Genomic DNA, 13835 nt, shown 5'->3' with positions numbered 1-13835 from the left:
CTTATAAATACCTGAGATCATTCCCTTTTTTTTTTTCTTTTTGACTTTGATTGACTCTTCTGTAGCTCAGGTCACATTATCTCACACCAACCTTCTAATTTCTCTTTCAGCCTTCAGGCTTGCCCTGTACCAGTCCTTCTCCAGTTTATAGTCAAGAGTTTTCTTTCAGAACAAAAATTTGACTATGCCCTTCTCTAGGTAAAATCCTCCAGGGGTCCACACTTCTTTTCAGAAGGTGTGTAGACACTTTGCCCAGGCTTACAAGACCCTTCATGATGTGCTCCTACTTAGGTCCCTGCCACAGACTTCCACCCAGAATATTTTTTCTTTCTTCCTCCTTTTGAGGGAACTTTCCTTGCATGTCTTGGACTGGGTTATTAGTGTTCTTGCTGTATTTCCTCTAGGCCTGTACCTTGTCCACCTACCATCTGACACATCGGGCTGTATTTTCTTATTATCATGTATCTCCAACACGTATTAAGGTGCCTGGTACATAGCATGCATCCAGTAAATGAATGTTCTCAAAAGACACTTTTCTTTGTCTTGAGAGTATTTGAGAGTAAAAGTTGACACTGACGAATGTATGTCAGTCACATATCTGTGTTCAGACCCCTGGCAGACTTTGTATATTTCAGTAAATATAATAGATAAATAAGAAAATTTTAGTAAGTGTTCTAAACTGTAAACAACTTTTTTCCAGTAAATGTAGTAGCAAAAATTTTTGATTTCACTGGGTCTTTGTTGCACTGCATGTGGGCTTTTTCTAGTCACAGTGACTGGGGCTACTCTCTAGTTGGGGTGCACAGGCTTCCCCTTGTGGTGGCTTTTCTTGTTGTGGAGCACAGACTCTAGGGCACATGGGCTTCAGTAGTTGCAAAACACGGGCTCTAGGGCTTGGGTTCAGTAATTGTGATGCATGGGCTTAGTTGCTCCAAGGCATACAGAATCTTCCTGGACCAGGGCTCAAACCTGTGTCCCCTGTATTGGCAGGCAGACTCATTACCACTGGACCACCAGGAAAGTCCTGATTTAAACTTTTTATCCCATGTGTGTGTTTGTACTTATATAATCGTAAGTACACACACACACACACACACGTTTTGGTGTCTTTGTTTCTTTGGGATGGGCCTCTAGATATGAGATTCCTGAGTGGAAGAAAAGCAGAATGTTACAGTACTCTTTCCCAAAATTGTTGACAAGAGAATATGCTGCCCCTTGAAAATTATTTCTCAATCTCTTTGAGTACAAAAAGAGATCTCGTTATTGCTTTGCGTTGTGCTTCGCTAGTTGACATAAAGCATCTCTTTACGTCATGGAAAATCCCATGGACGGAGGAGCCTGCTAGGCTACAGTCCGTGGGATCACAGAGTCTGACATGACTGAGCAACTGCACTTTATGTTTGCTAGCCGTGTAGGCTTGTTCTTCTTAGACATTTTTTTTCCTAATCCTTCCCACCAAGAAATTTAATACCACAGATATATTACATATTTACTGTATGTGTATCTGTGTTTTATTAATGAAAAAGTGTAACTTTCATTTTCACATACATCTCTACTCTCACACAGGAAAGAATCAACTGTTAGTCCCTTTAGGGTAATAGGACCCCTACAGGGAATGCATGTAATAGATTCTTAGCAGGCCTTCTCCTGAAATGTGTCTCTTCTAAGAATTCTTAATTAGCAAATACATCAAACACATATCCATATCACACTGCTAACCAATTATTTCTTCCCATCATCTTCCTTCTTGGCTTTTAGTGTTAGTTACTATTTAATTAGAGCCCTTCATTGCATATGTTCCTCATATGGGTTATATAGTAATACAGTCTCTAAATCTGTATATATCTGAAAATATTTTTTTCTTTCATGCTGTCAGTAAAATTCTTGACTAGGTGAAACACTCCTGGGCATCGCTCTTTTTCTTCCATAGTCTCTCACCACCAAATGCTGGTTTATTGTTGCCACCATTTAGCTCCATGCTAACCTGATCTATTTTCCTTAATAGTTACCTTTTTGTTTTGTTTTGTTTTGGTTTTGGCCAGGAGTTTGTAAGAATTCCTCTCTTTCCTTGGTGTTGATTAATTTGATAGAATGTGCCTATTTGTGACTTCCACATTATATTTACCTCTGTCTTCAGTTATCTTTTTGACACATAAATCTGTATCTTTCCTCAAGTTAGACACAGTTTTCTTCTTTTATTGCAAACCCCTCCTTTTTGTCTGTTTTTCTCTTCCAATACACCTATTAGCCACATGATGCGTGTGTGTGAGCTAAGTCGCTTCAGTCATGTTGGACTCTTTGAGACCTCATGGACTGTAGCCTGCCAGGCTCCTCTGTCCATAGGATTCTCCAGGCAAGAATACTGGAGTGGGTTGCCATGCCCTCCTCCAGGGGATCTTCCCGATCCAAGGATTGAACCTGCAGCTCTCATGCTTTCTGCATTGGCAGGTGGGTTCTTTACCACCAGCACCACCTGGGAAGCCCTAGCCACGTGGTATATATCCTCAATTTATCAATCTCCCTTTTCTCCCCTTGTCACCATATGTTTCCATGTATGTGTGTGTGCCTGCTTGTTTGTGCTTTGAGATATTTCTTCCATTTCATCTTTGGGCCACTGATTTGGGTCTTAACAGTATTTAATGACTTTTCTAATTCAGCTCTAAACTGTAGAGTGTTAGTCCAGCCACGTCTGACTGTCCTTTATTGCTCATGCTGTGTCTTAGCTCCACCTCCTGTCTTCTTGAGTGGCCAGTGCCCACTGTGTCCAAGCACCTCTCTTGCTGGATCCTCTTAAGTGTGTTGGTGTTTGATTTTATCAGCTTACTAATGGCTTTCTTTCAGGTGAAGGAGGGGCTGTATTAGATGATTCACTTGTCTATCAAGGGTCAATTGGAGAACACCTTCCCTCCCCCCGCCCACCGCCCCCTGCCCCCTGCCCCCTGTAATACTTCACATTCCCAGCCCCAGGCCTCAAGATTTGCCCCAGCTCCTGCATAGCCTCCTGGAGAACAGGAGCACTCGGTCACTCATGTTAGACAGGGACTGACTCTGCAGGCACGTTGGTATCCAGAACCTGACCCTTCTGGTTATTAAATGCCTTCCAGCCCCAGAACTGCTTAGTTCAGAAGAGTTGGATATACTGGAGCTGGGAGGGAAAGGAGAGGAAGAGATGTGGATGTAACTTTCTTTCAGAATACCCCTTCTGAAAGAAAGAATACCCCTTTAACATAAAATGGTCATGTAGAGAAAATTATAGAAAATCAGCATATCACTTAATTTTCTTGGGCCTGACTATCCTTATCTATAAAGTGGGGAGATGGTAGATTATTGATCTCAAAGGTAGCTTCCAGCTCTGACATTCTCAGTTTCAGTATTCTAACGATTCTGCATCATACCTCAGTATGATAAAGGGGTAAAGTTCAGTGGTTTTACAGTTGTTTTCTGTGGAGCGCTGGGGAAATGCACAAGTGGACAGAGATGGATTGATGGAGATGCTTAGCTTAAGTTTTCATTTAAATGAAGAGTTGAACTGTTACAAGTTTGAAAACCATCGCCATATTCTATATTATCTCCAGAATTATTCTTACAGAGCATGACTTTATTCTGATTTTTCTTTGGTATTTTTGTTTTTTCCCCTTCACATTTTATTGTGGAATTTTATCCTGCCCATGAGTTTTTTTGGGTCAAGAGAAATTGGCAGGATTTATAACCTCTATTCTCTTGGGTTAAGCAGTCTCTTCAGAGTCACAGAGGGGCTGAACTGGATCTCTGTCCTTGGGGTACCACCCCCTCCCTCTCCAGGACCGTAGTGTCTATCATAAGGTTTTAGCAGATTTTTTTTTAAAAAAAAAGGTTTAAAGTAGGTCAGTGTGCTTGAGCCACTAGCTATCTTCAAGATGATTTATTTGAGTTTAAAATGTTGGCTGATGTTTCTCACCAGAAAGAGCAAGTCTTTAAACTACTGATGTTTAAAAGCCAAAGGGGCTCTTGTTATTCCTTTATGAAAACATGACAAGTAAATTTAACTCAGAAAGCAGTAGTCATTATTGCAGATCTTAGCATAGAACAAGTGTTTCATACCTTTCAAAGTAATTATATTTTGAAAGTCTTAGCAAAAATGTGTGGACTGGGAAGTAAGACACTGAAAACAGGAGAAATTTAATAGAAGTTCTCCCTCAAGCCCAGGTACAGAAATTCTACCCCAGCACAAGTTCATTACAAGTGAGCACTATAATTAAAAATTTTAAGAATCCTTGGTATAAGTAGTCAGCACATATGATAGGCTATCCACTTCAGTATTCTTGGGCTTCCCTGGTGGCTCATATGGTAACGGGTTCGATCCCTGGGTTGGGAACATCCCCTGGAGAAGGGAAAGGCTACCCAGTCCAGTATTCTGGCCTGGAGAATTCCATAGACTGTATAGTCCATGGGGTTGCAAAGTCGGACACGGCTGAGGGAAAAGAGCTTCCCTGAGCTATCAGGGGAAGTAAAAATAAGGTTTATTTAATGATAGTCTGCCACTATCTGCCACTAGCTTTTGGAGTTTCAATTTTCATTCGTGTTTGAGAGTTCTGGTCTTCATTTTAAATCTCACAAAAATCACATAGTGGGAATCAATTTAAGGCACACAGCCAGAAATACAGATAGGTTAGAAGATCTCCTATGTTTCATTTTTACTAAATATATTGTTAACTAAGAACAACAAAAAAAACATTTGTTTAAAAATACTGGCTCACTAACCATGGGGACTCACAGAACACACAAAGTACATATGCCCTTTCCCTGTGTGAGAGTGAAAAATACAAACATTTAGGTGACTATGAGATGACCATGCATCTAGGCTCTAGAAATCTGGGCTGTGCAGGCATCAGCCAGCCTTCAAGGGTGTGTGACAAGAGTATAGCAACTTGGCAGAGTGACAAAGCTAACAGAGAGGAGGTCATGCTGGTGGCAGGCAGCTCGGCAGAAAGCCCCACAAAGTCCCACCAAGGGCATCTTCCCTTACATCCAGTGTCTGAGCCTCTCACTGCCAAGCCGTCACTTTTCCATAGTAAATTTGAAATTTATATAGACCCTGAAATCAGCAAATCAGCAACTGTTTTTTCCCTATCCGTCTCCCTCTGCCTCCTTATACCTCTTTCTCTCTCTCTCCCTCTCCCCTCTTACTTCTTTATTTAAAAAGCAATTTGCAACTACCTAATGCCCTCATTCGACATCCCTTATAGGAAGACCTGCTTTGTGGGGAGGCTGCCTCCAGGTTCTGCATGTAGGGTAATTTGGTCACTTTTTTTAAGGCTTATTTGTTTCTCATAATTTTATTTATTTATTTATTTATTTATTTATTTATTTATTTATTTTTGGCTGTGCTGAGTCTTCATTGCTGCATGCAGGCTTTTCTCTACTTGGGGGAAATGGAGGCTACTCTCTAGTTGCTGTGTGCAGGCTTCTGATTGCAGTAGCTTCTCTTATTGAAGAGGATGGGCTCTCGGGCAAGCAGGCTTCAGTAGGTGTGGCATGTGGGTTCAATAGTTGTGGTTCCCGGGCTCTCAAACAAGGCTCACTCTGTGGTGATCTTTCCCGACCAGGGATCAAAGTTGTGGTATCTTCCCCGACCAGGGATCAAAGTCATGTCTCCTACATTGGCAGGTGGATTCTTTACCACTGAGCTACCAGGGAAGCCCAGATTTGGTCACTTTTGATGAGTTCCACTTGGGGCAACCTTTACCAGCATGGTTAGACCAAAAGGAAACTTCCATGCCTGGCACGGAGTGCAGCTCCTCCATCCTCTAACATCGGGGGATTTTGGATCTTAGGCTGTACTGCACCAGCTCCAGGCAGGAGATGGCTGGATTATGCCAGACACTCCTCCCTGCAGTCAGCTGGCACCCTAGCACAGGAATACCAGCCCTTTGCTCCTTCACATTCCAAAGCTTTAGGGTTTTAATCTTTGGTCTCTTTCTTTTCTAAGGTCCAATTGCAAGAATCACTGCTCTGCATCTACATTCCATCCATTTACCTTCTCAGTCTTCAAATTCTTTCTCCATAATCATTATCAATACTCTATTCTAATTAAAGTAAGATAAAACTTTACCACTTGGGGGCCATTAAGACCAAAGCCTTATTGCCTATTTAGCCTATGAGGGCATTTGAGTTTGTGGCCAAATAACACAAACCTGAAAAACCAATAAAGGAAGACCAGTTCCCTCTTACGATAAGGAGAAGGAGTCTATGAAAACACTATGGAGTCTATGAAAAGAGAAAACAAACAGGATAATGTTGCAATCCACTCACCTGTGATGAGGTAATGAACCTACCACTATGCAGAGTCTCCCTGAGATTGATTAAAAAAAATTTATTTTTTACTATAAAAATTATATTTGTGAAATCAATAAAGAAAACCTTTATTTTTTTTTTTTTCAGTTTTTTTAGGCTAGGGTAATAATTATAGATTTCTAGTTGAATTCAATAAAACATAAGCTTGAAATGAGAAAGTGAATTTAGGTAAATCCCTGATAAGTAGTGAAAGTGAAAGTCGCTCAGTTGTGTCCAACTTTTTGTGACCCCATGGACTATACAGTCCATGGAATTCTCCAGGCCAGAATACTGGAGTGAGTAACCTTTCTCTTCTCTAGGGAATCTTCCCAACCCAGGGATTGACCCCAGATCTCCCACATTTCAGGAGGGTTCTTTACCAGCTGAGCCATGAGGGAAACCTGGTGGGCTCCAGTCCGTGGGGCCACAGAGAGTCAAACATGACTGAGCAACTAACACTGGATAAATAGCCATGATTCTCCCCATAATGGCTAACACTTAAAGGATACTTACCTACTACTAACCCTTAATCCTCACAAAAACCCTTTAAAGTAAATATTAATATTATCAACATTTCACTGAGGAAGAAAGTGAATTAAGAAACAATTTGTAAATTGGAAAATCAGCTAGAATCTGAGTCTTTCTGGGCCCAGTCATAACTGTTTAATATTCTCTGCCTCTTCATGTGTAGATACTTATGAGTTCATGAAAAAGTAAAAAAGAAGAGTAGATTTGCATTGTAGCATTGAAATGATTATTGCAATAATTTTTGAGTTGCACAGTACTCAGAAAAACAATGTAATCTCTGTTTGTACTACTACTCTATTTCTATAAACTCTTTTGAAAAAATTTTCCATGAATACCAAGTGCTGAAGTGCTTGCCTTTTAAAATTTGAATGAATAGTTTTAATTTTCAATGTTTTATTTATTCCTATTTAAAGTAGCATAATTTTAGGTTTTCTGACTTTGGTTCTGAATGTTTTTTCTAGGGTCAACGTCTTTTCGAAAAGTTGCTCCAACTGACTTCTCAAAGTATTGAAATCAAGCTAGTGAGTGATGTAACAGCTGATTCAAAGGTATTAGAAGCCTTGAAATCAAAGGGTAAGGCCAAGGTTGACATGGTACTCTACCTCTGGGTGTTCTGTTCCAGTACATTTAATTCTATTTAGAGTAGTACATGATTTCTTTATACACAATTTCTTTATATTCAACACACTTGACTTAGTACTCTTCTTGTTTCTCTTTTGAAAAACAGCCTGATTAAAGCCTTTAAATGAGAGAACTAATTAATCAATTCTACTGGGATTTTTTAAATAGTGTTGTTGCATATTAGCTTATGCAAAGTACTCTACTGGCCATTAGATGATAATTAACTAGAAAGAAGAATCTTTCCCTCTGTAAACAGTTCAGTGATGTGATTAGAAAGAAGAACCACTTCTTATCAGAACAAACATTGGATTTCTGGTTTTCTCTTGACTGTTAGATGGAAGTTCTCTTTGTGCTACCTGTATTGTTTGAAATAATATAGTCAGAGGTAGGAGTCTATGAGTCATTGCCTTATTCACGAATTTTTAAGATAATTCTGCAGGAGACCATCATTTGTTTGGTCACTTTACAATTTGCTTCACACTCTCTGATCACTGAGGATAATTATGAAATAAATTTCTTCATTTTGCTGTATCTTTACTAACTGAACTCTCACTTATAAAGAATTTTTACTGATTTATAAAAAAATACATATATATATATATATATATATATATATATATATATATATATATATATATACTCTGAATTTGCTATGCAGACTGTAAGCCTGTGAAAGGCATATAATAAATGTCAGAAATATATTATTAACAGAAATTATTAATAACAGAAATATTTTGATGAACCATTTGAGATCTGTGTTGGAATACTTTGCTTTGGGATATCTTTTATTTTTTTAGGGAGAGTTCCTAGTCTGGTAAATTTCCTAGTTTGGTAAAGTTCCAGGAAGCTGTGTCCTGAAATAGTTCACAAAAGACAGGTAGATGTAAGACTAGCCATGAACAACTTCAGCTGTGAAGGAGTTACTGAGTTTAGAAGTTAATCAAATCCATCCTTCCTCACCTCCCCTGCCCTCACCTTGTCAACCACAGGTGTGTTCTCTATGACTGTAGGTGTCCATTTTATAGATAGGGTCATTTGTGTCATAGTCTAGATTCTACATGAGAGTGATATCATGTGGTATTTGTCTTTTTCTTTCTGACTTACTTTACTTAATATGATAATCTCTAGTTGCATTCAGGAATCCTAATGAGCATTCTTTGGGCATTTTCAGATCATATTGGCTTCCTCACCACAAAGAATTTACCAAACAGTAAATATTTAATTAGCATTTCCTTGTGATTAAATCTTACTCATCTAAGTCAGAACTTTAATATCTGAGATAAGAATATAACACTTTCATTTTCCTTAATAACTGTATTTTAAAAATAAATCATTAATTATATTTTATTTCTCCATGGTTGTTTAATAACCTGTTGTAAAACAAGAAATGAAAATTGGCAATTATGTGTATTAAATATATCATTTATACTTTTCAAAACAGTTCAGATTTGGGGATCAGCAAGCTTTTCATAGTAACTATTCCAATAAAACTCTAAAATATTACTTGAAAAAGAAAATATGGCTTTAACTAGGGTAAAATATTTTGATTTCAGGTTTACAAGCATATAAAAAGTAGAGGTGGTTTCATATCAGAGGGGCAACAGCTTTGAAATTAGACATGCTATCCCTTAATTCCTAATTTTAATTTCCAACTATCTGCTCAGAATTTTAGAAAAAAGATTACCACAGAATAGTTTAATAGTTGATAGAGCTACATCTGGGTGATGCTATTTTTCTAGTGCCACAAATGCTAGCTCTCTCATAGCAATGCAATCTGCACATTTTAAGTATTGCACAAGTAGTACCAATTTCTCATTATTAATCAGTGTGTTCACATAATACTTCATAATGCAAAACTTGACCTATAGAGAATGATAGAGAAAAATATGCAAAAATTTCTATTTGTCAGTGAAAGCTGTTTCTTTTTTTCTTCCAGCTTTATTGAGATATAATCAACAAATTTGGGTCAGGAAGGTCCTCTGGAGGAGGGCATGGCAACCCACTCCAATGTTCTTGCCTGGAGAATCCCATGGACAGAGGAGCCTGGCAGGCTGCAGTCCATAGGGTCACACAGAGTCGGACATGACTGAAGTGACTTAACATGAATGCACATGCATGCAAGCAACAAAAAAAATTATATGTATTCAAATGGTACAATGTGGTAATTTGATATACACTGATGCTCTGAAATGAGGACCACATTAAGGTTAATTAATCACCTTACACAGTTACCTTTTTTTTTTTTCTATTTTGTGGTGAGAACTCTTAAAATGTACTGTCTTTAGCAAATTTCAAGTGTGCAATACAGTATTATTACCTGTAGTCACTATGCTGTACATTAGATCTATAGAACTTACTCATATTTTTAATTGAAGTACAGTTGATTTACAATGTTGTGTTAATTTCTGCTGTACAACAAAGTGATTCAGTTATGCACATATGTACATTTTTTTATATTCTTTTCCATTATGATTTATCATAGGGTATTGAATATAGTTTCCTGTGATATATAATAGAACCTTGTTTATCCATTCTGTATATAATAGCTTACATCTGCTCACCCCAACTTTCCACTCCATCCCTGTCCCAACCCCACTTCCACCTTGGCAATCACAAGTCTGTTCTGTATGACTGTGAGACTATTTCTGTTTCATAGATAGGATCATTTGTGTCGTTCTTGAGATTCCACATACAAGTGATATCATATAGTATTTATCTTTTTCTTTCTGACTTCACTTAGTTGATAATATCTAGTTGCATCCATGGTTGCTGCAAATGGCATTATTTCATTTTTTTCATGGCTGCGTAGTGTTCCATTGTATATATGTACCACTTCTTCTTTATCTGCTCATCTATTGGTGGGTATTAATTAGGTTGTTTTCATGTCTTGGCTATTGTGAACAGTGCTGCTATGAGCATAGGAATGCATGCCGTTTTTTGAATTATAGTTTTGTCTGGGTATATATGCCAATAGGAAAAGGAATACGTCAAGGCTGTATATCGTCACCCTGCTTATTTAACTTATATGCAGAGTACATCATGAGAAACGCTGGGCTGGAAGAAGCACAAGCTGAAATCAAGATTGCCGGGAGAAATATCGATAACCTCAGATATGCAGATGACACCACCCTTATGACAGAAAGTGAAGAGGAACTAAAAAACCTCTTGATGAAAGTGAAAGAGGAGAGTGAAAAAGTTGGCTTAAAGCTCAACATTCAGAAAACTAACATTATGGCATCCAGTCCCAGCACTTCATGGCAAATAGATGGGGAAACAGTAGAAACAGCGTCAGACTTTATTTTTGGGGGCTCCAAAATCACTGCAGGTGGTGAGTGCAGCCATGAAATTCAAAGACGCTTACTCCTTGGAAGGAAAGTTATGGCCAACCTAGATAGCATATTAAAAAGCAGAGACATTACTTTGCCAACAAAGGTCCATCTAGTCAAAGCTATGTTTTTTCCATTGGTCACGTATGGATGTGAGAGTTGGACGGTGAAGAAAGCTGAGCGCCAAAGAATTGATGCTTTTGAAGTGTGGTGTTGGAGAAGACTCTTGAGAGTCCCTTGGACTGCAAGGAGATCCAACCAGTCCATCCTAAAGGAGATCAGTCCTGGGTGTTCATTGGAAGGACTGATGTTGAAGCTGAAATTCCAATACTTTGGCCACCTCATGCGAAGAGTTGACTCGTTGGAAAAGACCCTGATGCTGGGAAGGATTGGTGGCAGGAGGAGAAGGGGATGACAGAGGATGAGATGGCTGGATGGCATCACTGACTCGACGGACATGAGTTTGGGTAGACTCCGAGAGTTGGTGATGGACAGGGAGGCCTGGCATGCTGCAATTCATGGGGTCGCAAAGAATCGGACACGACTGAATGACTGAACTGAACTGATATGCCCAGGAGTGGGATTGCTGGATCATATAGCAATTCTATTTTTAGTTTTCTGAGGAACTTCCATACTGTTTTCCTTAGTGGCTGCACCAGCTTACATTCATACATTACAGTTCATACATCCTATGAACAGCATAGGAGGATTCCTTTTGCTCCATACCCTTTCCAGCATTTGTTATTTGTAGATGTTTTAATGATGTCCACTCTGAGTGGTGTGAGGTGGTACCTCAATTGTAGTTTTGATTTGAATTCTCTAGTAATTAGTAGTATTGAGCATCTTTTCATCAGCCATCTGAATTTCTTCTTGGAGAAATGTATATTTAGGTCTTCAGCCCATTTTTTCAATTGTTTTTTTTGTTGTTGTTGTTGAGTTTTATGAGCTATTTATATATTTTGGAAATAAGTTCTTGTTGGTTGCATCATTTGCCAATATTTTCTCTCATTCTGAGGGTTGTCTTTTCACTTTGTTTATGGTTTCCTTTACTGTGAAAAAGCTTGAGAATTTGATTAGGTCCCATTTTTCAATTTTTGCTTTTATTTCTACTGCCTTAGGAGACTGACCTAAGAAAACATTGGTATAATTTATCTCAGAGAATGTTTTGCCTATGATTTCTTCTAGGAGTTTAATGGAGTCATATCATATCTAAGTCGTTAAGCCTTTTTGAGTTTATTTTTGTGTATGGTGTGATTTTTGCGTATTGATTTACAACCAGCTGTCCGTCTTGTCCAACATCACTTGCTGAAGAGACTTTTTCCCACTGTATATACTTACCTCCTTTGTCAAAGATTAATTGACTATAGGTGTGTGGGTTTATTTCTGAGCTCTCTGTTTTTGTGCCAGTAGCACGCCATTTTGATTACTATATCTTTGTACTTAATAGCATTGTCTGAAGTCTGAGAGGGTTCTGCCTCCTGCTTTAGAACTTACTCATCCCTGAGGACTTCCCAGGTGGCACTAGGGGTAAAGAACCTGCATGCCAATGCAGGAGACATAAGAAATGAGGTTTCAATCCCTGGGTCCAGAAGATCCCCAGGAGGAGGGCGTAGTAACCTACTCCAGTATTCTTGCCTGGAGAATCCCGTGGACAGAGGAGCCTGGAGGGCTACAGTCCATAGGGTCACAAAGAGTCAGACACAACTGAAGCGACTAAGCACATGCACACATCTTATAACTGAAAATTTGCAACCTTTGACCACCATCTCCCTATCTCTCCCAAACACACTCCCCCAGTCCCTGGTACCTATTGTTGTACTCTCTGTTTCTATGAATTTGACTTTTTAATTTTTTGTTGTTGTTGTTAGATTCCAGAGTTAAGTGAGACAACATAGCATCTGTCTTTCTCACTCTGGCTTATTTCAGTCAGAATAGTGTCCTCTAGGTTCATCTGTGTTGTTGCAACTAGCAGGATTTCCTTCTCTCTCATGGCTGAGTAACATATTCCATTGTGTGTTTGTTTGTGTATGTATGCATGCACACATCTTCTTTATCCAGTCATCTATTAACAGACTGTTAGGTTTAATATATCTTTGTTAATGTGAATAATGCTACAATGAACATGGAAGTGCAGACATTTCTTCAAGATATTGATTTTTGTTTCTTTTGGATATGTACCCAGAAGTGGGACTGCTGAATCATATGTTGGCTTTATGTTTATTTTTAGAAACCTCCATACTGTTTTCCATAGTGGTTGCACCAATTTACAGTCCAACCAACAGTACAAAAAGGGTTCCCCTTTCTGTACATCCTCACCAATACCTATCTCTTAGCTTTTTTGTAAGAGTCATCTTAATGCATGAAGTGACATATTCTTGTGGTTTTGATTTTCATTTCCTTCATGATTAGCAATGTTGAGCACCTTTTTAGGTTCAGTTCAGTTCAGTTCAGTCACTCAGTCGTGTCCGACATTTTGTGAACCCATGGATTGCCGCATGTCAGGCTCTCCTATCCATCACCAACTCCCGGAGCTTACTCACACTCATGTCCATAGAGTCAGTAATGCCATCCAACTATCTCATCCTCTGTTGTCCCCTTTTCCTCCTGCCTTCAATCTTTCCCAGCATCAGGGTCTTTTCCAATGAGTCACTTCTTTACATGAGGTGGCCAAAGGATTGGACTTTCAGCTTCAGCATCAGTCCTTCCAATGAATATTCGGAACTGATCTCCTTTAGGATGGACTGGTTGGATTTGCTTGCAGTCCAAGGGACTCTCAAGAGTCTTCTCCAACACCACAGTTCAAAAGCATCAATTCTTCAGCACTCTGCTTTCTTTATGGTCCAACTCTCACAGCCATGCATGACTACTGGAAAAACCATAGCTTTGACCAGACAGACCTTTGTTGGCAATATAATATCTCTGCTTTTTGATATGCTGTCTAGGTTGGTCATAGCTTTTCTTCCAAGGAGCAAGCATCTTTTAATTTCATGGCTGCAGTCACCATCTGCAGTGATTTTGGAACCCCCCAAAAATAAAGTCAGCCCCTGT

At 39.0% G+C, this 13835-nt stretch overlaps 1 protein-coding gene across 1 annotated transcript in view; it reads left to right on the top strand.

The window, feature by feature from the left end:
• The window catches only part of PLD5 (phospholipase D family member 5), a 380049-nt gene that overhangs the window by 252950 nt on the left and 113264 nt on the right, over nt 1-13835 (top strand). The window contains exon 4 of the mRNA XM_081495441.1: nt 7302-7413. Within this exon, the coding sequence (XP_081351567.1) occupies nt 7302-7413 (112 nt within the window). The remainder of the gene's footprint in view (nt 1-7301; nt 7414-13835) is intronic.

Source organism: Giraffa tippelskirchi, chromosome 5 (assembly GCF_054371585.1).
Source record: "Giraffa tippelskirchi isolate mGirTip1 chromosome 5, T2T-mGirTip1v1.2.pri, whole genome shotgun sequence".
NCBI lineage: Eukaryota > Metazoa > Chordata > Mammalia > Artiodactyla > Giraffidae > Giraffa > Giraffa tippelskirchi.
The sequence above is the reverse complement of the archived record's forward strand: the minus strand, read 5'-3'. Positions and strand labels throughout refer to the sequence as shown.